Source organism: Theropithecus gelada, chromosome 14, assembly GCF_003255815.1.
Source record: "Theropithecus gelada isolate Dixy chromosome 14, Tgel_1.0, whole genome shotgun sequence".
NCBI lineage: Eukaryota > Metazoa > Chordata > Mammalia > Primates > Cercopithecidae > Theropithecus > Theropithecus gelada.
The window spans coordinates 64,244,904-64,265,532 of record NC_037682.1 but is presented as its reverse complement, the minus strand read 5'-3'; the positions used below and the strand labels follow the sequence as shown (position 1 = coordinate 64,265,532).

Sequence of the window (20,629 nt, the reverse complement as noted above, 5' to 3'; positions counted from 1 at the left end):
CGTCAGATTCGGTTCTTATTGCTCACTCTGTATTCTGTATATCAGCCAGGTGGGCTGACTCACCATCCTCTCCCCATGTAAGTCACCTCCCAAATGCTGTTTGGAGTTGGGGATTTCTTTCTGCTTCAGCAGAAAACAAAAGAGGCAGAAATCATTCCATTTCCATTGTCTCCTTACTGCTGCTCCTGGATGCTGCTGCTTTTGCCTTGCCTTGACTTTTGGTACCGGTGTAATCCTTGGTTTCTGGCTACTCACTTGGTTTATAATCTATTCTGCCTTACCCTCTAGTTCTTGACCTCTGCCCTCATATACACCTTTGCTGCCTGGTGTGTGGCCCTTGATTTTATTTTGACTGTGAACTTCTTGGCACTCCTTGGTGTTGGCCTACTGCTAAGCCTGTTTTCACCATCCTTGCCTTAGATTTCTCTAACCTGGCTAGCCTCCTACTGTTTCTGCCGTGCTGTATGCTATATGCTGTAGTTTCAGTGAGGTTCTTTTGGTGATCAAATCTAGTGGTGAATCATACTCTTGTAGCCCTGTAGGCCGATCTGGGCTGGCTTCTTCAAGAAGGGCCTGACCCCACTGGAGCTCTTGGTTAGATGCTTTGTAAGTACATGAAGGCTGTTGAACAAAAAACCCACTGGCCATATGGCAAGGTGTTTGATGCCACTGTTGGCTACTGAGCAGCCATGGTTTCTTTAGCCCTGTCTATACCCCACAGTGGTGCTGATGCCTTTTGAGTATTATTAAAAGTGAAGGGAGGGCCGGGCGCAGTGGCTCACCCCTGTAATCCCAGCACTTTGGGAGGCTGAGGCAGGCAGATCATGAGGTCAGGAGATTGAGACCACCCTGGCTGACGTAGTGAAACCCCGTCTCTACTAAAAATACAAAAAATTAGCCGGGCGTGGTGGTGGGTGCCTGTAGTCCCAGCTACTCAGGAGGCTGAGGCAGGAGAATGACATGAACCTCGGAGGTGAAGCTTGCACTGAGCTGAGATAGTGCCACTGCACTCCAGCCTGGGTGACAGAGTGAGATTCTGTCTCAAAAACAAACAAACAAACAAAAAGTTAAGGGAATCTTCTCTGAGGTTTCAGGATGAGTCACTATCTTGGATGCTTACCCCCTTTGGCCTCCAAGTTTGTGAAGTGAATTGCCCATTCCCTTTGATTGGGTTAGCAGCCATAGGGTCGATCCTAGTCACTCTCTCCACCCCACCCTGCCAGACCACTGTCTGCCCTCCGGGACCAAGGGCAACATACGTGGTTGCTTGGACACGTCCTACAGCCTGCAAATTGGACAGATGGAATCAATACTCATGAACCTGGAGAAGCCCAAGTAGCACAGTTAGTGACACTAGCTGCCTGGAGGGACAGCATGCCATGGGAGGGAGTGTGATTGAATGGTGATTGGACACAGCAGCTGAGGATTAACCAAATTACGTCTCTTTGAGTTTAGATAGACACTTGGATTTTAACACACATCAACTTGTGCAGAATATAGAAGAGCTGCCTTCTTAACACAGGAGTATGCCAGCATGAGTGCTGGGGTGGTCAGGTATAGATCTGGTGCCCATCACAGCCCAGATTCATGTGATTATTGCTAAGATTATACAAACAGAGGGTAAAGAGCTTAGATTTGTGGAGCTTTTTTTTTTTTTTTTTTTTTTTTTAAATGTGTCAGGCACTATGGAGTTTTACATACTTACAACCTGCACAGCAGCCATCATTATCTCCATTATGCTGGTAAGGAAATGAAGGCCCAGAGGTGTAGTAACTGGTCCAAGAACACACAATCAGTAAATGATAGAGCTTTGATTTGAACACAGGTCTCTCTGTGCTTGTTATAAAATGTCATGCTGTCTTCCCAGTTTAGATGTCTTAAATGTCTTAATTCATATGTCTCCTGACTTCTCTCAGTCCAACCATAGGGTCATGTACATAGTAATAATAACTAACATTCATTGAGCAGTTGTTATGTGTCAGACACTGCTCTAAGCTACTTTATGTGTATTAACACAATGATGAGCTAGATACTCTTATTATCCCTAATAATTATTATGAGGCCACAAAATGGTGGTTTTCTAATTTCATCATTCCTTCTACAATTATTAGTTTTCATTCTATAGTAAGACAGAACTTTCCCTTCTCTCCCATTTACTTATTTATTAATTTTCAATGTGGACTTCAATGGAGAATCTTATTTTACTCAGTGCGTTATAATTATATATAATTAATGGGTTATAATCCATTACTGTCATTATTCATTCTGATGCTCTGATCATCCCAGATTTTACAGCCAGTTTTCTTGACTTCTGTGCCATACTACTTCTCTATCAGACATTGTTTTGCAGTGCTTTCAATTAGTTTGCCTATCTGTATCTGCCTTATTATACCCTCTTGGCTTTAAATGTTCTGGGAAATAGGAAGACTGACTAATGCCAATCTTAATGCAAATTGTGTATAAACTGAGAGTAAATAATCTCCAAATGAGAACCCGACAGACTCTTCTATGAATTAAATATATGAGTTTTAGACAGATTTTAGCTGCTTAGAGACCCTTCTCATTTCTCATTGAAATCTTAATTCATATTCTGGATAAATTACCTTTGAAGGTAATTTTAGAAGTTATTTTAGGTAAGGTGAGTAGGCACAGAAGACTCACTTAACTATATTAAGTCACATATAGAAGAACCACTGCTACGTAGGAGATAGAGTCTGGTTTTGGGCTTACCTGTAAGGACTGTATCTTTGTGTGCATGGAAGTTGGTGGAATTTATTCATTCATTCAGCAAGTAATTGAATCAGGTACTGTGCCTGTTGAAGGTAATGAAATTCAAACCAAATGGTACGTGGGAAACCATCAACATTACTGGTTACAAATACCAAAAAACTAACCAGGAAGTGAAAACAAACTATAGTTTGGCTTTTTAATAGTTATGATAAGTAATTAGTTTGAAATGCTTACCACTTCTGCTTGCAGAAGCATTAGCAGTTTTGAAGGTTAGTAAGCAAAAGATAGACACCCTAAGAGAAAGATGGGCAAAGGACCTTAATAAGGGATTTGTGAAGAAGAAGCACAACTGACTGCTAAACATATTTTTTTAAAAATTCACCCTCACTAGTAATCAAGAAATGCAAACTGAAAGAGCAGTGTGATTCTATTTTGTGTTTTCCAGATTGACACATTTCTGGAGAAAAAGAAAAAAAAACACTCTATTTTGGTGAAGGAAGGCACAGCAGTTACTCTCATACAGCATACTTTGCTAGTGAAAATAAAAATTAATACAATCTTTTTGCAAAACAACTTAGTAATATTTATAAAACCCTTAAAATGCTTATACTTTTTGAAGTAAATTTTATCTCATATGAATTTATCCAAAGGAAATAATCAGAAATATTATGTTATTAATATTTAAAACAATCTTGTTTTATAATAGGGATTGCTTAAATCAAGCATGGAATAGTCTTATAGTGGAATACTGTATAGCCATTTAAAACAATGTGGGTTTTTTTGTTGTTGTTTGAGACGGAGTCTTGCTGTGTTGCCCAGGCTCGATGCAGTGGCGCGATCTCGGCTCACTGCATCCTCCATCTCCTGGATTCAAGCGATTCTCCTGCCTTAGCCTCCCAAGTAGCTGGGATTACAGACATACACCACCATGCCTGGTTAATTTTTGTATTTTTAGTAGAGACAGGGTTTCACCTTGTTGGCCAGGCTGGTCTCGAACTCCTGACCTCAGGTGATCTGTCTACCTTGGCCTCCCAAAGTGCTGGGATTATAAGCATGAGCTACTGTACCCTGCCAGTAAAACAATGGAATAGACATATAATACATGAAAGGATTTATGTGCATTCAGAGAGAAAGTTTGTACATGATCCCATTTTTATAAATAAAATTATGTATATATCCATTGAAGAAACTGGAAAGATGTTATAGGTTCTAAGACCTTTTCTTCTTTTGATTATCTGTATTTTCTGTTTTTTTTTTTTAATAGTGAACATGAGCCCTTTTTTTATTAGAAGGGAAAACAATGTATTAGTGGGAATATTACATAAATAGCAGGAAGAAGAAGGGAAGCTAACATATGGAGCCCCTGCCTCTGGTCATACTCCCTCTTCTCACACAGCCACTGGAGTGATTTTTGTAATTGCAAAGGTTTGGAAGGAAACTTATGAATCTATAAATAGTAGTTAATCTTGGAATTTGGACTAAGGAGATGCATGTAAGGGGAGACCTTTAATGTTCCCATGTGCTTGAGAAGAATGTGTGTTGTACTGCTGTTGGATGGAATGTTCTGTATAGGTCTGTTATATCCATTTAGTCTAAAGTGTAGTTTAAGTCAGACATTTCCTTATTGATTTTCTTTCTGGATGACCTGTCCATTGCTGAAAGTAGGATATTGAAGTCCCTACTGTTTCTGTAGTATAGTCTATCTTTCCCTTCCCATTGATTAATAGTTGCTTTATATATTTAGGTACTGTGATGTTAGGTGCATATGTATTTACAATTGTTATAGTCTCTTGATTAATTGACCCTTTTATTATTATATTATGACCTTCTTTGTCTCTTTATACAGTTTTGACTTAAAGTCTATTTTATTCCATATGAATCCCGGTACTTCTGCTTTCTTTTGGTTCCCATTTGCATGCCATATTTTTTTCCATTCCTTCATATTCAATCTGTGTGTGTCCTTATAGGTAAAGTGAGTCTCTTGTAGGTAACATACAGTTGGGTCTTCCTCTTTTTAATCCATTTACATTTTAATGCCTTTAGGCAATTACTGCCTTTAGGCAATTATTATTTAATTGCCTTTAGGCAATTATTGATAAGTGAGGACTAACTTCTGACATTTTATTGTTTTCTGGTTGTTTTATAGATCCATCGTTCCTCTCTTCCTCTCTTGCTGTCTTCCTTTGTGATTAGGTGATTTTCTTTCTTTTTTTTTTTTATTATACTTTATGTTCTAGGGTATATGTGCATAACGTGCAGGTTTGTTACATATGTATACATGTGCCATGTTGGTGTGCTGCACCCATTAACTCGTCATTTACATTAAGTATATCTCCTAATGCTATCCCCCCACCCCACAACAGGCCCCGGTGTGTGATGTTCCCCTTCCTGTGTCCAGGTGTTCTCATTGTTCAATTCCCACCTATGAGTGAGAACATGCGGTGTTTGGTTTTCTGTTCTTGCGATAGTTTGCTGAGAATGATGGTTTCCAGCTGCATCCATGTCCCTACAAAAGACATGAACTCATCCTTTTTTATGGCTGCATAGTATTCCATGGTGTATAGGTGCCACATTTTCTTAATCCAGTCTGTCACTGATGGACATTTGGGTTGGCTCCAAGTCTTTGCCATTGTGAATAGTGCTGCAGTAAACATACATGTGCATGTGTCTTTATAGCAGCATGATTTATAATCCTTTGGGTATATACCCAGTAATGGGATGGCTGGGTCAAATGGTATTTCTAGTTCTAGATCCTTGAGGAATTGCCACACTGTCTTCCACCATGGTTGAACAAGTTTACAGTCCCACCAACAGTATAAAAATGTTCCTATTTCTCCACATCCTCTCCAGCACTTGTTGTTTCCTGACTTTTTAATGATCGCCATTCTAACTGGTGTGAGATGGTATCCCATTGTGGTTTTGATTTGCATTTCTCTGATGGCTGGTGATGGTGAGCATTTTTTCATGTGTCTGTTTGCTGCATAAATGTCTTCTTTTGAGAAGTGTCTGTTCATATCCCTTGCCTACTTTTTGATGGGGTTGTTTATTTTTTTCTTGTAAATTTGTTTTAGTTCTTTGTAGGTTCTGGATATTAGCCCTTTGTCAGATGAGTAGATTGCAAAAATATTCTCCCATTCTGTAGGTTGCCTGTTCACTCTGATGGTAGTTTCTTTTGCTGTGCAGAAGCTCTTTAGTTTAATTAGATCCCATTTGTCAATTTTGGCTTTTGTTGCCATTGCTTTTGGCGTTTTAGACATGAAGTCCTTGCCCATGCCTATGTCCTGAATGGTATTTGCCTAGGTTTTCTTCTAGGGTTTTTATCTAATATTTAAGTCTCTAATTCATCTTGAATTAATTTTTATATAAGGTGTAAGGAAGGGATCCAGTTTCAGCTTTCTACTTATGGCTAGCCAGTTTTCCCAGCACCAGTTGTTGAATAGGGAATCCTTTCCCCATTTCTTGTTTTTGTCAGGTTTGTCAAAGATCAGATGATTGTAGATGTGTGGTACTATTTCTGAGGGCTCTGTTCTGTTCCATTGGCCTATATCTCTGTTTTGGTACCAGCACCATGCTGTTTTGGTTACTGTATGTACTATACTGTAGTATAGTTTGAAGTCAGATAGTGTAATGCTTCCAGCTTTGTTCTTTTTGCTTAGGATTGTCTTGGCAATGTGGGCTCTTTTTTGATTCCATATGAGCTTTAAAGTAGTTTTTTCCAATTCCGTGAAGAAAGTCATTGGTAGCTTGATGGGGATGGCATTGAATCTATAAATTACCTTGGGCAGTATGGCCATTTTCACGATATTGATTCTTCCTATCCATGAACATGGAATGTTCTTCCATTTGTTTGTGTTCTCTTTTATTTCATTGAGCAGTGGTTTGTAGTTCTCCTTGAAGAGGTCCTTCACATCCCTTGTAAGTTGGATTCCTAGGTATTCTCTTTGAATCTATTGTGAATGGGAGTTCATTCATGATTTGGCTCTCTGTTTGTCTGTTATTGGTATATAAGAATGCTTGTGATTTTTGCACTTTGATTTTGTATCCTGAGACTTTGCTGAAGTTGCTTATCAGCTTAAGGGGATTTTGGGCTGAGACGATGGGGTTTTCTAAATATACAATCATGTCATCTGCAAACAGGGACAATTTGACTTCCTCTTTTCCTAACTGAATACCTTTTATTTCTTTCTCTTGCCTGATTGCCCTGGCCAGAACTTCCAACACTATGTTGAATAGGAGTGGTGAGGGCATCCCTGTCTTGTGCCAGTTTTTTTTTTTTTTTTTTTTTTTTGAGACGGAGTCTCGCTCTGTCGCCCAGGCTGGAGTGCAGTGGCTGGATCTCAGCTCACTGCAAGCTCCACCTCCCGGGTTCACACCATTCTCCTGCCTCAGCCTCCCGAGTAGCTGGGACTACAGGCACCCACAACCGCGCCCGGCTAATTTTTTGTATTTTTAGTAGAGACGAGGTTTCACCGTGGTCTCGATCTCCTGACCTTGTGATCCGCCCGCCTCGGCCTCCCAAAGTGCTGGGATTACAGGCGTGAGCCACCGCGCCCGGCTTGTGCCAGTTTTCAAGGGGAATGCTTCCAGTTTTTGCCCATTCATTGTGATACTGGCTGTGGGTTTGTCATAAATAGCTCTTACTATTTTGAGATATGTTCCGTCAATACCAAATTTATTGAAAGTTTTTAGCCGGGCACGGTGGCTCACGCCTGTAATCCCAGCACTTTGGGAGGCCGAGGCGGGCGGATCACAAGGTCAGGAGATCGAGACCACAGTGAAACCCCGTCTCTACTAAAAATACAAAAAATTAGCCGGGCGCGGTGGCGGGCGCCTGTAGTCCCAGCTACTCAGGAGGCTGAGGCAGGAGAATGGCGTGAACCCAGGAGGCGGAGCTTGCGGTGAGCCGAGATCGTGCCACTGCACTCCAACCTGGGCCTGGGCGACAGCGTGAGACTCCGTCTCAAAAAAAAAAAAAAAAAAAGAAAGTTTTTAGTATGAAGGGCTGTTGAATTTTGTCAAAAGTCTTTTCTGCATCTGTTGAGATAATCATGTGGTTTTTGTCTTTGGTTCTGTTTATATGCTGGATTACATTTATTGTTTTGTGTATATTGAACCAGCCTTGCATCCCAGGGATGAAGCCCACTTGATCATGGTGGATAAGCTTTTTGATGTGCTGCTGGATTCGGTTTGCCAGTATTTTACTGAGGATTTTTGCATCAGTGTTCATCAGGGATATTGGTCCACAATTCTCCTTTTTTGTTGTGTCTCTGCCAGGCTTTGGTATCAGGATGATGTTGGCCTCATAAAATGAGTTAGGGAGGATTCCCTCTTTTTCTATTGATTGGAATAGTTTCAGAAGGAATGGTACCAACTCCTCCTTGTATCTCTGGTGAATTCGTCTGGTCCTGGACTTTTTTTAGTTGCTAGGCTATTAATTATTGCCTCAATTTCAGAGGCTGTTACTGGTCTATTCAGGGATTCAACTTCTCCTGGTTTAGTCTTGGGAGAGTGTATGTGTCCAGGAATTTATTCATTTCTTCTAGGGTTTCTAGTTTGTTTGCGTAGAGGTGTTTATAGTATTCTCTGATGGTAGTTTGTATTTCTGTGGGGTCGATGGTGATACCCCTTTATCATTTTTTATTGCATCTATTTGATTTTTCTCTCTTCTCTTCTTTATTAGTCTTGCTAGTGGTCTATCAATTTTGGTGATCTATTCAAAAAACCAGCTCCTGGATTCATTGATTTTTTTTTTTGAAGGATTTTTTGTGTCTCTAGCTCCTTCAGTTCTGCTCTGATCTTAGTTATTTCTTGCCTTCTGCTAGCTTTTGAATGTGTTTGCTCTTGCTTCTCTAGTTCTTTTAATTGTGATGTTAGGATGTCAACTTCAGATCTTTCCTGCTTTCTCTTGTGGGCACTTAGTGCTATAAATTTCCCTCTACACACTGCTTTAAATGTGTCCCTGAGATTCTGGTATGTTGTATCTTTGTTCTCATTGGTTTCAAAGAACATCTTTATTTCTGCCTTCATTTCGTTATGTACCCAGTAGGCATTCAGAAGCAAGTTGTCCAGTTTCCATGTAGTTGAGTGGTTTTGATTTAGTTTCTTAATCCTGAGTTCTAGTTTGATTGCACTGTGGTCTGAGAGACAGTTTGTTATAATTTCTGTTCTCTTACATTTGCTGAGGAGTGCTTTACTTCCAACTATGTGGTCAATTTTGGAATAAGTGTGATGTGGTGCTCAGAAGAGTGTATACTCTGTTGATTTGGGGTGGAGAGTTCTGTAGATGTCTATTAGGTCCAGTTGGTGCAGAATTGAGTTCAATTCCTGGATATCCTTGTTAACTTTCTGTCTCGATGATCTGTCTAATGTTGACAGGGGGTGTTAAAGTCTCCCATTATTATCGTTTGGGAGTCTAAGTCTCTTTGTAAGTCTCTAAGGAATTGCTTTATGCATCTGGGTGCTCCTGTATTGGGTGCATATATATTTAGGATAGTTAGCTCTTCTTGTTGAATTGATCCCTTTACCATTATGTAATGGCCTTCTTTGTCTCTTTTGATCTTTGTTGGTTTAAAGTCTGTTTTATCAGAGACTAGGATTGCAACCCCTGCGTTTTTTTTGTTTTCCATTTGCTTGGTAGATCTTCCTCCATCCCTTTATTTTGAGCCTATGTGTGTCTCTGCACATGAGATGGGTCTCCTGGATACTGCAAACTGATGGGTCTTGACTCTTTATCCAATTTGCCAGTCTGTGTCTTTTAATTGGAGCATTTAGCCCGTTTACATTTAAGGTTAATATTGTTATGTGTGAACTTGATCCTGTCATTATGATGTTAGCTGGTTATTTTGCTCATTAGTTGATGCAGTTTCTTCCTAGCCTCGATGGTCTTTACATTTTGGCATGTTTTTGCAGTGGCTGGTCCCAGTTGTTCCTTTCCATGTTTAGTGCTTCCTTCAGGAGCTCACGTAGGGCAGGCCTGGTGGTGACAAAATCTCTCAGCATTTGCTTGTCTGTAAAGGATTTTATTTCTCCTTCACTTGTGAAACTTAGTTCGGCTGGATATGAAATTCCGGTTGAAAATTCTTTTCTTTAAGAATGTTGAATATTGGCCCCCACTCTCTTCTGGCTTGTAGAGTTTCTGCCGAGAGATCCGCTATTAGTCTGATGGGCTTCCCTTTGTGGGTAACCCGACCTTTCTCTCTGGCTGCCCTTAACATTTTTTCCTTCATTTCAGCTTTGGTGAATCTGACAATTATGTGTCTTGGAGCTGCTCTTCTCGAGAAGTATCTTTGTGGCGTTCTCTGTATTTCCTGAATTTGAATGTTGGCCTGCCTTGCTAGGTTGGGGAAGTTCTCCTGGATAATATTCTGCAGAGTGTTTTCCAACTTGGTTACATTCTCCTGTCACTTTCACCTACACCAATCAGATGTAGATTTGGTCTTTTCACATAGTCCCATATTTCTTGGAGGCTTTGTTCATTTCTTTTTACTCTTTTTTTTTGTTTGTTTGTTTGAGACGGAGTCTTGCTCTGTCGCCCAGGCTGGAGTGCAGTGGCCGGATCTCAGCCCACTGCAAGCTCCGCCTCCCGGGTTTCCACCATTCTCCTGCCTCAGCCTCCGGAGTAGCTGGGACTACAGGCACCCGCCACCTCGCCCGGCTAGTTTTTTGTATTTTTTAGTAGAGACGGGGTTTCACCGTGTTAGCCAGGATGGTCTCGATCTCCTGACCTCGTGATCCGCCCGTCTCGGCCTCCCAAAGTGCTGGGATTACAGGCTTGAGCCACCGCGCCCAGCCTCTTTTTACTCTTTTTTCTTTAAACTTCTCTTCTTGCTCTATTTCATTCATTTGATGTTCAATTACTGATACCTTTTCTTCCAGTTGATCAAGTCGGTTACTGAAGCTTGTGCATTTGTCACGTAGTTCTCGTGTCATGGTTTTCATCTCTATCAGGTCTTTTAAGGACTTCCCTACATTGGTTATTCTAGTTAGCCATTCGTCAAATCTTTTTTCAAGGTTTTTAGCTTCTTTGTGCTGGGTTCGTACTTCCTCCTTTAGCTCAGAGAAGTTTGATTGTCTGAAGCCTTCTTCTCTCAGCTCATCAAAGTCATTCTCCAAGCAGCTTTGTTCTGTTGCTGGCGAGGAACTGCGTTCCTTTGGAAGGGGAGAGGCGCTCTGATTTTTAGAATTTCCAGCTTTTCTACACTGCTTTTTCCCTATCTTTGTGGTTTTATCTACCTTTGGTCTTTGATGATGGTGACATACAGATGGGGTTTTGGTGTGGATGTCCTTTCTGTTTGTTAGTTTTCCTTCTAACAGTCAGGACCCTCAGCTGCAGGTCTGTTGGAGTTTGCTTGAGGTTCAGTGCAGACCCTGTTTGCCTGGGTATCAGCAGCAGAGGCTGCAGAAAAGTGAATATTGCTGAACGGCTAATGTTGCTGTCTGATTGTTCCTCTGATAGCTTTGTCTCAGAGGTGTACCTGGCCATGTGAGGTGTGAGGTGTGAGGTGTCAGTCTGCCCCTAGTGGGGGATGTCTCCCATTTAGGCTAATCGGGGATCAGGGACCTACTTGAGCAGGCAGTCTGTCTGTTCTCAGATCTCAGACTCCAGGCTGGGAGAACCACTACTCTCTTCAAAGCTGTCAGACAGAGACATTTACATCTGCAGAGGTTTCTGCTGCCTTTTGTTTGCCTATGCCCTGTCCCCAGAGGTGGAGTCTACAGAGGCAGGCAGGCCTCCTTGAGCTGCGGTGGGCTCTACCCAGTTCGAGCTTCCCAGGGACTTTATTTACCTACCTAAGCCTCAGCAATGGCGAGCCCGCCTCCCCCAGCCTTGCTGCTGCCTTACAGTTAGATCTCAGACTGCTGTGCTAGCAATGAGGGAGGCTCCATGGGCATGGGACCCTCTGAGCCAGGCGCAGGATATAATCTCCTGGTGTGCCGTTTGCTAAGACCCTTTGTAAAGCACAGTATTAGGGTGGGAGTGACCCGATTTTCCAGGTGTTGTGTGTCACGGTTTCCCTTGACTAGGAAAGGGAATTCCCTTCTCCCTTGCGCTTCCTGGTTGAGGCGGTGCCTTGGGCTCTCGCTTGTTGGGCTGCACCCACTGTCCTGCACCCACTGTCTGACACTCCCCAGTGAGATGAATCTGGTACCTCAGTTGGAAATGTAGAAATCACCCGTCTTCTGTGTCACTCACGCTGGGAGCTGGAGGCTGGAGCTCTTCCTATTCGGCCGTCTTGGAACTGCCCCCCATTAGGTGATTTTCTTTAGTAGTATACTTATATTCCTTACTTTTTACCTTTTATGAATCTACTTTAGGCTTTGCTTTGTGGTTACTTTACACTTATTCCACACCCACCACAAACATACTCTGTATTTTTAGTGTCACAATTTACATATTTTGTATTATATATCCCTTAACAAATTATTGTAGCTATTATTATTTTTAGCAGTTTTGTATTTTGACCTTAATACTAAAGATGAAAGTGATTTACTTACCACCATTTACAGTATCATGGTATTCTGAATTTGACTATGTGCTTACCATTACCAGTGAGGTTTATCAGGTGTTTTGTTTGTTTTGAGATAGAGTCTCATTCTGTCACCCAGGCTGGAGTGCAGTGGTTGATCTTAGCTCACTACAATCTCTGCCCCCCAAGCTCAAGTGATTTTCCTACCTCAGCCTCCCAAGTAGCTGAGACTACTGGCATGTAACACCATGCCTGGCTAATGTTTGTATTTGTCTGTTTTTGGTGGAGATGGGGTTTCAGCATGTTTCTAAGGCTTCCAGTGAGTTTTATACTTTCGTGTTTTTGTGTTGCTAATTAGCATCCTTTTCTTTCAACATGAAGCACTCTCTTTAGCATTTCTTGTAAATTTATCACCATCAGACCTGTCTAAGAAATATAAGACAGGTCTCATGGTGATAAACTCCCTCGGCTTTTATTTCTCTGGGAAAGTCTTTATCTTTCCTTGATTTCTGAAGAATAGTTTTGCTGGGTATAGTCTTCTTAGTTGACAGGGTTTTTTTTCATTCAACATTTTGAATTTATCATCCTGTTCTCTCCTGGCCTATAAGATTTATAATGTGAAATCCACTGTCAGCCTTATTGGAAGTCCCTTATATATTACTTGCTTTTTTGCTCTCACTGCTTTCACAATCCTTCTTTGTCTTTAATTTTTGATAGTTTGATTATAATATGTCTTGGTGTAGTCTTATTTGGACTGAATCTTATTGGAAGCCATTCGTCTTCCTATTTTCAAATAGCTCATTTTTGAGTTCACATATTCTGTCTTCTGCTTTTCAGTTCTGCTGTTGATGCTCTATATTGCAGTTTCATTTGATTCATTATATTTTTCAGCTCCAGGATTTCTTTTGATGTTTTTTAAAAACATGATTTCAATCTCTTAAATTTGTTTGGAATATTTATTGTTTTCCTGATTTTGTTAAATTGTTTCTCTATATTTTCTTAATGTTTGCTGAACTTTCTTAAAACAATTATTTTGAATTATTTGTGAAGCAGGTCATGAATATCCATTTCTTTAGGGTTGGTTACTGGTCCTTCATTTTGTTCTTTGGGTGGGATCAAGTTTCCCTGATTGTTCTTGATTCTTGTGGCCATACTTTGGTGTCTGAACATGTGAAAAAGTAGGGACTTACTCCAGTCTTTGCAGATTGCCTTTGCCTGGGAAAGCCCTTCATCATTCAGCCTGTCCAGAGATTTGGGACAGGCTGTCTTGTGTGGTTCATGAATGAGCTTGGTGCTAGAGTCCTCAGGCAGGCTGGCCTGGTGCATAGGTCAGCAGGTGAGCTGACCCGGTGCCTGGGTCCTTAGGGTTGAGCTTGGAGCCTGGTGCCATTGGAGTGGACCTGTTGATTGGGACCACAGGGGTGGGCCTAGAGCCTGTATCTGTGGGGGCCAGCCTGAAGCCTAAGTACACAGGGACTGACCTTGTGATGGGATAGACCTTGAGCCTGAATCTGCAGGGAATGGTTAGTCATTGGGATTGACCTGGCACCTGTGTCCAAGTGGATGGGCCTGGAGCCTGAGTCCACAGGGGTTGGTCTGGTATTGGAGCAGACCTGGAGCCTTAGTTTATGGGGATTGGGCCTGGGCCCTGGGTCCACAAGGGCTGGCCTGGAATGTGGGTATATAGGGATGGTCCTGGAGTCTCAGTCCATGGGGGCCAGGCTGTTACTGGCATCTATCGGAGTGGGTCTGGACCTCAGATCTGCTGGAGTAGGCCTAGACTTTGGGTTCACTGAAGTCTGTGGCATGGGACTGGCCTGGAGCCTGGGCTGGCCTGTTCCTGGGCAGGCACGGAGCCTGGGTCTGTGGGTGATGGTCTAGAGCCTGGATATGCAGTACTGCCCCAGAGGGTGTAGGTCCGTGAGGGCTAGCCTGGGTACTAGGGCAATGAGGGCCAGCCTGTGACCTGGGTCCACGGGGGCTATCCTGGAGTCTGGATTTGTGGGAGCCAGCTCAGTACTGGGTCTACTGGGATGGGCCTGGGGGCTGCTAGAGCTGGCCTGAAATGTGGGGCCACAGGGACTGCTGTGAAACTGAGCAGGCCTAGAGCCTGTGTCTGCAGGTGCTGGCCCAGTGCCTGAGGCCAGGGGTACTGACCTGGTGCTAGGGCAGGCCTAAAGCTCTGGGCTGTGTGGACTAACTTGGCTGTGGGCTGGGCTGGAGCCTGGGGTGGACCTGGAGGCTGGGTCTGCTGGTATAGGCCTGATAACTAAGGCTGTCAGGCCGACCTGGTGCTAGGACAGACCTGAAGCCTGGATTCATGCCCCAGCCAGTTCTGGGGGAAGTCTAGAGCCCTGGGCCACCAAGGCTACCCTGGCTCTAGGATGGGCCTAGAGATTGAATCTGCAAGGCGGGCCTGAAGCCTGAGACTGTAGGGGCTGGGCTCGTGTTAGGGTGGGCCCAGAGCCCATGACTGCTGGGGCTGGCCTGGCACTAGGGCCAGAGTCTGGGGCTGCTAAGGTCGGTCTGGCTAGGAGGCAGATCTGGAGCCTGGGGCTGTGGGGTATGTCCTGGTACCAGGGAGGCTAGAGGCTTAGTCTGAGGGTAACCACCAGGAGTTTGGGAGCCTTCCAGGCACTGAGTTTTACTGGGGTGGGCCTGGATTCAGTGTCTAAGGCAAAGTCCAGCCCTCACTTCCCTCTCCTGCCCCCATGAGTGTAACTCTCTCCATGTGTACCGCCTGGAGTTGGGGGAGGGGTGATATGGGTGAGGGAAAACTGTCTTCCTACTCTCTGTAGGTAACCTTTTCTTTACCCCTGTGCTATGCCCAGGTGCTGTAATCTCTCATTTGGTTTACTTAGCTCTTGTGAAGGTATTTTTGCCTGTGGATAATTGTTCAAATTGATGTTTCTGCTGGGGAGCAAGTGCTGGGGAGTCCTGTTCTGCCATCTTGCTGATGCCGTAAGGGTTTTCTTGATCCTGTTTCTTGTTCTGCTGCACGTTTCTCCTGTAGTAACCTTTATCACACTTTGAGCTGTAACTTTATACTTAATTATTGGTTTTCTCAGCAGACTGGCCCTAGCTCCTTGAGGTCACAGACCTCAGCAGCTGGAACAGGGACTAGAACATGGTAGGCATTTGATAAGTAATTGTTGGATAAACAGTTTGTATATTATAATTGTGGAAACTGGGCCTTAGAAAGGTGTTAAGTAACTTGTCCCAAGCTTCTCAGCTGGTAAGTTTCAGAGGCTGCTGCCTTTTTTTTTTTTTAATGAAGTTTCACTGTGTTGCCCAAACTGGTCTTGAACTCCTGGACTCAAGTAATCCTCCCGTCTTGGCCTCCCAAAGTGCTGGGATTATAGTCATTATTCACTGCATCCAGCTAAGATTTCCTATCGCTGCCTTTCCTATCCTTGTCTTTTACACTCCCAGAGTTCATGGTTTTTTTTCCACTGTATCACTCACATGAGTCCCCAAACATGCTTCCAGATCTAGGTCTGTACCTCCTGGGCCTTTCTTGCTTTTGACACTTCTGTTTTTGTGCTTTCTTCTAGTGTGGTCCAGGTCCTGCTTGCTGCCGGGGCTGATCCAAACCTTGGAGATGATTTCAGCAGTGTTTACAAGACCGCCAAGGAACAGGGAATCCATTCTTTGGAAGGTAAGTGTGGGCTGTCCTGCTTCTCTGAGAGCTCTCCTCTTGTGTCTTTCATGCAGTCTTGCTCTGTGGTGTCAGCTCTACCAGCAACTCAGAGTGAAAGCCTGCAGCATGTTCTTTACCTCTGTGGACTCATGAAGAACTCAAAGGGCTTGGAACAGCTGCTTTTCACAGTCCCTTGGCTCTAACTTTATGTCACTTCAGAAGAAGTCTTGGGGAAAGAAATAGAGGCCTGATTTCATGACCTAATTGGGGGTAGGAAGTACATTTCAACTGATGTTTTCCTGAAAGTGCTTCAGCCTGTAGAGCTGCAGATGAGTGGACAACGGAGCACCTTTCAGTAAAATAATTAAGGCAACTGCGTGGAATGTGGATTTGTTCCTCTCCTATTTCCTGCAGACTTACCTTGCCCCATTCCTGCCCCAGAACTAGACAACAGCCTTACTGGATTCCTCAGCCTCAGAATTTCCTAAATAATACTATTCTGAATACTGCTTTTCCTCCCTTGTAAACGTAAAATGCAATCCTGCTTCTGGGACTATCCCCTCAGCTTGCTCTATGATCTAGGACAAATAGTGGACCTTCTCTGTGCCTTGGTGTCTATCCTTATAAAATGAGGTCATCATCAGTGCCTTCTCTGGGTTGTCTGGGATGTTGTGTTGGTGGTGGTTTGAACTTCAGAATGAAGAGGCTGTGGGGTGAGTCTTGGAGACTGAATGTGCAAGGTGGATGTTTGAGTTTGCACTAGGGCTTGATCATGTGTCTGTTAGAGGATACCTCAGCAAGTCAGTCTACGTTGTGTCTGGTGAGTACTTCATCCAAAGTGGGGTTGAAAAAAAAGCTGGTTGCTTTGGCTGCAGTCAGAAATGAGTATTTTACATTTGAGCTTTTGTTTATCCAGACTGTCCTCACTGCTTTCCCCTTGTCCTGGACCATTCACAGAGGCTGAGATCCCTCTGAGATTGCCAGCAACAGGGTGGCTGAGCAGTGGCTGCTTTAGTGTTAGCAGTGATGCCAGGAGGACAGACAGCCTCTCTGACTACCCGAGAGCCAGAACATTGACCTAGGGGGAAGTTCAGCCAAGGGGAGCAGTGTGCTCAGCCTTCAGAGCTGTAAGGCCGCGAGACTGACGTGGTATGTGGTAACTCAGAGTAGCGGTGTTGTTGCTGCCCCAGGGAGAAGGTTTCTCAAATCAGTGGCATGAGAGGAGTATCCAAGAGCATTAAGGCATTGCTGCCCCGGTAAAGTGTGAAGTTACCCTCTTCCTTCCCTTTCACCTCTCTAAACCTAGTCCTCTTAAGGCTCCATTGCTAACGCTAGATCCTCCACAAAGGCTTCCCTGTCCTTGACAATAGTTGCAACCTGCCCTCAGCTGCTCTTTTGAATGTTCTCTAGATCTTGGCCTTTTGTATGGTTATTTGAACTCTCATCTACCCATATGTCCTTTCTTTCCTCCTCATGTGCAGGCCACAATCTTTGTGTCCTTGGATTCCCCACTGAGCTGGAGGAATTGTGTTTATGTTTTAAACAGAGAATTTCATGAGTACCCCCTTGCCCTCTATTTGCAGCCTGATATGTGGGGACTCAGCTTATGGGCTATCCTATTCTCATTCAGGCGCAGCATTGCAGTGCTCAGCTCTGTCTTCAGTTTAGGTGCTGATATGGTTTGGCTGTGTCTCTATTCACATCTCAACTTGAATTGTATCTCCCAGAATTCCCATGTGTTGTGGGAGGGACCTAGTGGGAGGTAATTGAAACATGGGGGCCAGTCTTTCCCATGCTGTTCTTGTGATAGTGAATAAGTCTCTTGGGATCTGATGGGTTTGTTAGGGGTTTCCCCCTTTTGCTTCATCCTCATTTTTCTCCTGCCGCTGCCATGTAAGAAGTGCCTTTTACCTTCTGCCATGATTCTGAGGCCTCCCCGGCCATGTAGGACTGTAAGTCCAATTAAACCTCTTTTTGTTCCCAGTTTCAGGTATGTCTTTATCAGCAGTGTGACAATGAACTAATACAGGCGCTCTCACCAAAAAGCAAAGTGGAGCATTTGTTGAGAGGGCAGGGCCAGGTAGACAGGAGGGGATTCTTTTGAGTGCCTTCTCATCTGCTGTCAGGATTCTAGCAGGGCTCATTAAACGTTTTTTTTATTTCACAGAATCTCAGAGCTATGAAGCCATCTATCTAGTCCAACTTCTGCTGTCACACTGGTCTCCACGATGTACATTCATGTTTTGTTTTGCTTTTTTGAGACGGAGTCTCGCTCTGTCGCCCAGGCTGGAGTGCAGTGTCGAGATCTCAGCTCACTGCAAGCTCCGCCTCCTGGGTTCACACCATTCTCCTGCCTCAGCCTACCCAGTAGCTGGGACTACAGGCGCCCACCACCACGCCTGGCTAACTTTTTGTATTTTTAGTAGAGACGGGGTTTCACTGTGTTAGCCAGGATGGTCTCGATCTCCTGGCCTCATGATCTGTTCGCCTCGGCCTCCCAAAGTGCTGAGATTACAGGCGTGAACCACCGCGCCCGGCCACATTCATGTTTTGTAGCTTTGTGTTTTAATGGTAACCTCCAGGGTGATACTCACATTCAATGTTCTAGATCAGTAGTCAGCAAACTTTCTAGAAAGAGCCAGATAGTAAACATTTAAGCTTTGTGGGCCAGTTGATCTCAGTTGTGACTACTTACCTTGACCATTGTGATACAAAAGTAGCCATAAACAGTAAACAAATCTATGTGGCTATGTTTCAAGAAAACGTTATTTATAAAAACACACAGCCTGCTGGATTTGGCCCCGAGGCTGTAGTTTGCCAACCCTGCTCCACATGATTTTTTTTTGCATTCCTAGTTCAAGGTTACATAATTTATTTTTCTTAGTTTTTTTTTCTTTCTTCTTTTCTTTTCTTTTCTCTTTTCTTTTCTTTTCTTTTCTTTTTCCTGGCCAACCTCTGGATTATTTTTAACTCTTATGCCAGACAGCCTACATTCTGGGTAGGTAGGTAGATAGGGAGAGATAGACAACAAAAATATTTGAAAAGGCTATCATGTCCGCTTATGAAATAACAATTAAAATATTAACCATCTCTTCTTATTTCATATGATCTGCAAATTTAGTAGTAGGCTTTCTGTGGATTCACTTATTTATTCAAAAGTATTTATTGATCACATTCCTGTGTACCAGGTAGTGTTTTAAGCACTGATGAGTTAGACAGACAAGATCCCCTGCCATCATGCTTTTACTTGGATTAAAATGTTTATAAGGACTTTATTAAATACAGAGTCCTAGAGCACATGATCAAGATAATTTTGATGCATTATTCAGCATTCTCAGGTGTAATTCTGTCAACTTTCATTCTTTTCCATCCTCCGTTCCTCTGCTTTGTTCACAAAATTTTAAGAGCTTTTTCCCCAGATTTCTTGCTAAAATTAAAATGTTTCTAGCATTTGTCTTATTTTCTTGACTAATAACCCTTTCCAGAAAAGGAAATCAGGTTATTCTGGCATGTTGATTTATTGTTCTTAGGGAACCCATACTGGTACCCAGTAATTACCCAAGTGTTTAAGAACTGGTACAAAATGCTGGGCACCGTGGTTCACGCTTGTAGTCCCAGCACTTTGGGAGGCCGAGGCAAGCAGATCACATGAGGCTAGGAGTTCAAGACCAGCCTGGCCAACACGGCAAAACCCCGTTTCTACTAAAAATACAAAACTTAGCCAGGTGTGGTGGTGCATGCCTGTAGTCCCAGCTACTCAGGAGGCTGAGGCACAAGAATCACTTGAACCCAGGAGTCAGAGGTTGTAGTGAGCTGAGATCACGCCACTGCACTCCAGCCTGGGTGACAGAGCAAGACCCTGTCTCAAAACAAAAACAAAAACAACCAACTGTTAAAAAAATAATAATAACATCCTAGAAGTTTGTCAGGAATCATTGATAAACTCACTGTGGCTTGCAAGATCTACCTCTCCACCTTTTTTTTTTTTCTTCTTAATTCTAGATTACTTTTGTCTGCCACAGTTTTCTGGTAGCTGGCTTTATTTTCCTGGGTGTATCGGTTTAGATGTGGTATGCTGTCCAACTTGGTGCACTGAACGTTCTGACTTGGACCTGGATAGTGAGAGTCCTTTAGAATCATCTCAGGGCTCTTCTCTCTCATCAGCCTCAGCCTTTAGCTTCTTCTTAACCATGTCTTTCCTTTTTCTGTTTAAGGAAACCTCATTTTTTTAGCCATTCAGCCAATATATATTGACTGCCAATTGTATGCAAGACACCATACCCAGCTCTGACTCATTCTTATGGATGAAATGCAAACAAAAGAATCCTGTGGTTCTCTTATTTTTGTATTGGATTGACTTTTTCATGAAAAATTACCTGACTTGTAGGGATGGGTAAGGAAGGTAGAGTAGAACAAGAGCTGTAATTCCCTTTCCCTCGAGTGTGTCTAGGCAAATTCACAGGAAGGTCACAAGCTCAGGAAAGTTGGACAGTCCTTCACTATTATAGTAGACTGTGGAGTCAGTGCTAAGTCCAAGAAGTTCACTAAATTTCTAATGGATATTTCTGTGGCCCTTGGCCTGCAGTTAGTACTGAAGAAAGGTATAGTTTGTGGCTTTGGAAAGACCTCTCTAACCTCCGATGATACATTCCTTTTCTTCTATATTAGTATTGTTGTGAATATCAAGAGATAAAATGTGTGATGTGTGGATTGTAAAGTGCTCTACAGTTGTAATTGCTTATTAGTTTCTTTTTTTTTTTTTTTTTTTTTTTTTTTTTTTTTTTTTTTTTTT

General features: G+C 43.0%; 1 protein-coding gene across 4 annotated transcripts in view; it reads left to right on the top strand.

The window, feature by feature from the left end:
• The window catches only part of CLPB (ClpB homolog, mitochondrial AAA ATPase chaperonin), a 149,388-nt gene that overhangs the window by 45,286 nt on the left and 83,473 nt on the right, over positions 1-20,629 (top strand). For all 4 annotated transcript variants that reach the window (XM_025356858.1, XM_025356857.1, XM_025356856.1 and 1 more), the window contains one exon: positions 15,752-15,855. In XM_025356858.1, the coding sequence (XP_025212643.1) occupies positions 15,752-15,855 (104 nt within the window). The remainder of the gene's footprint in view (positions 1-15,751; positions 15,856-20,629) is intronic.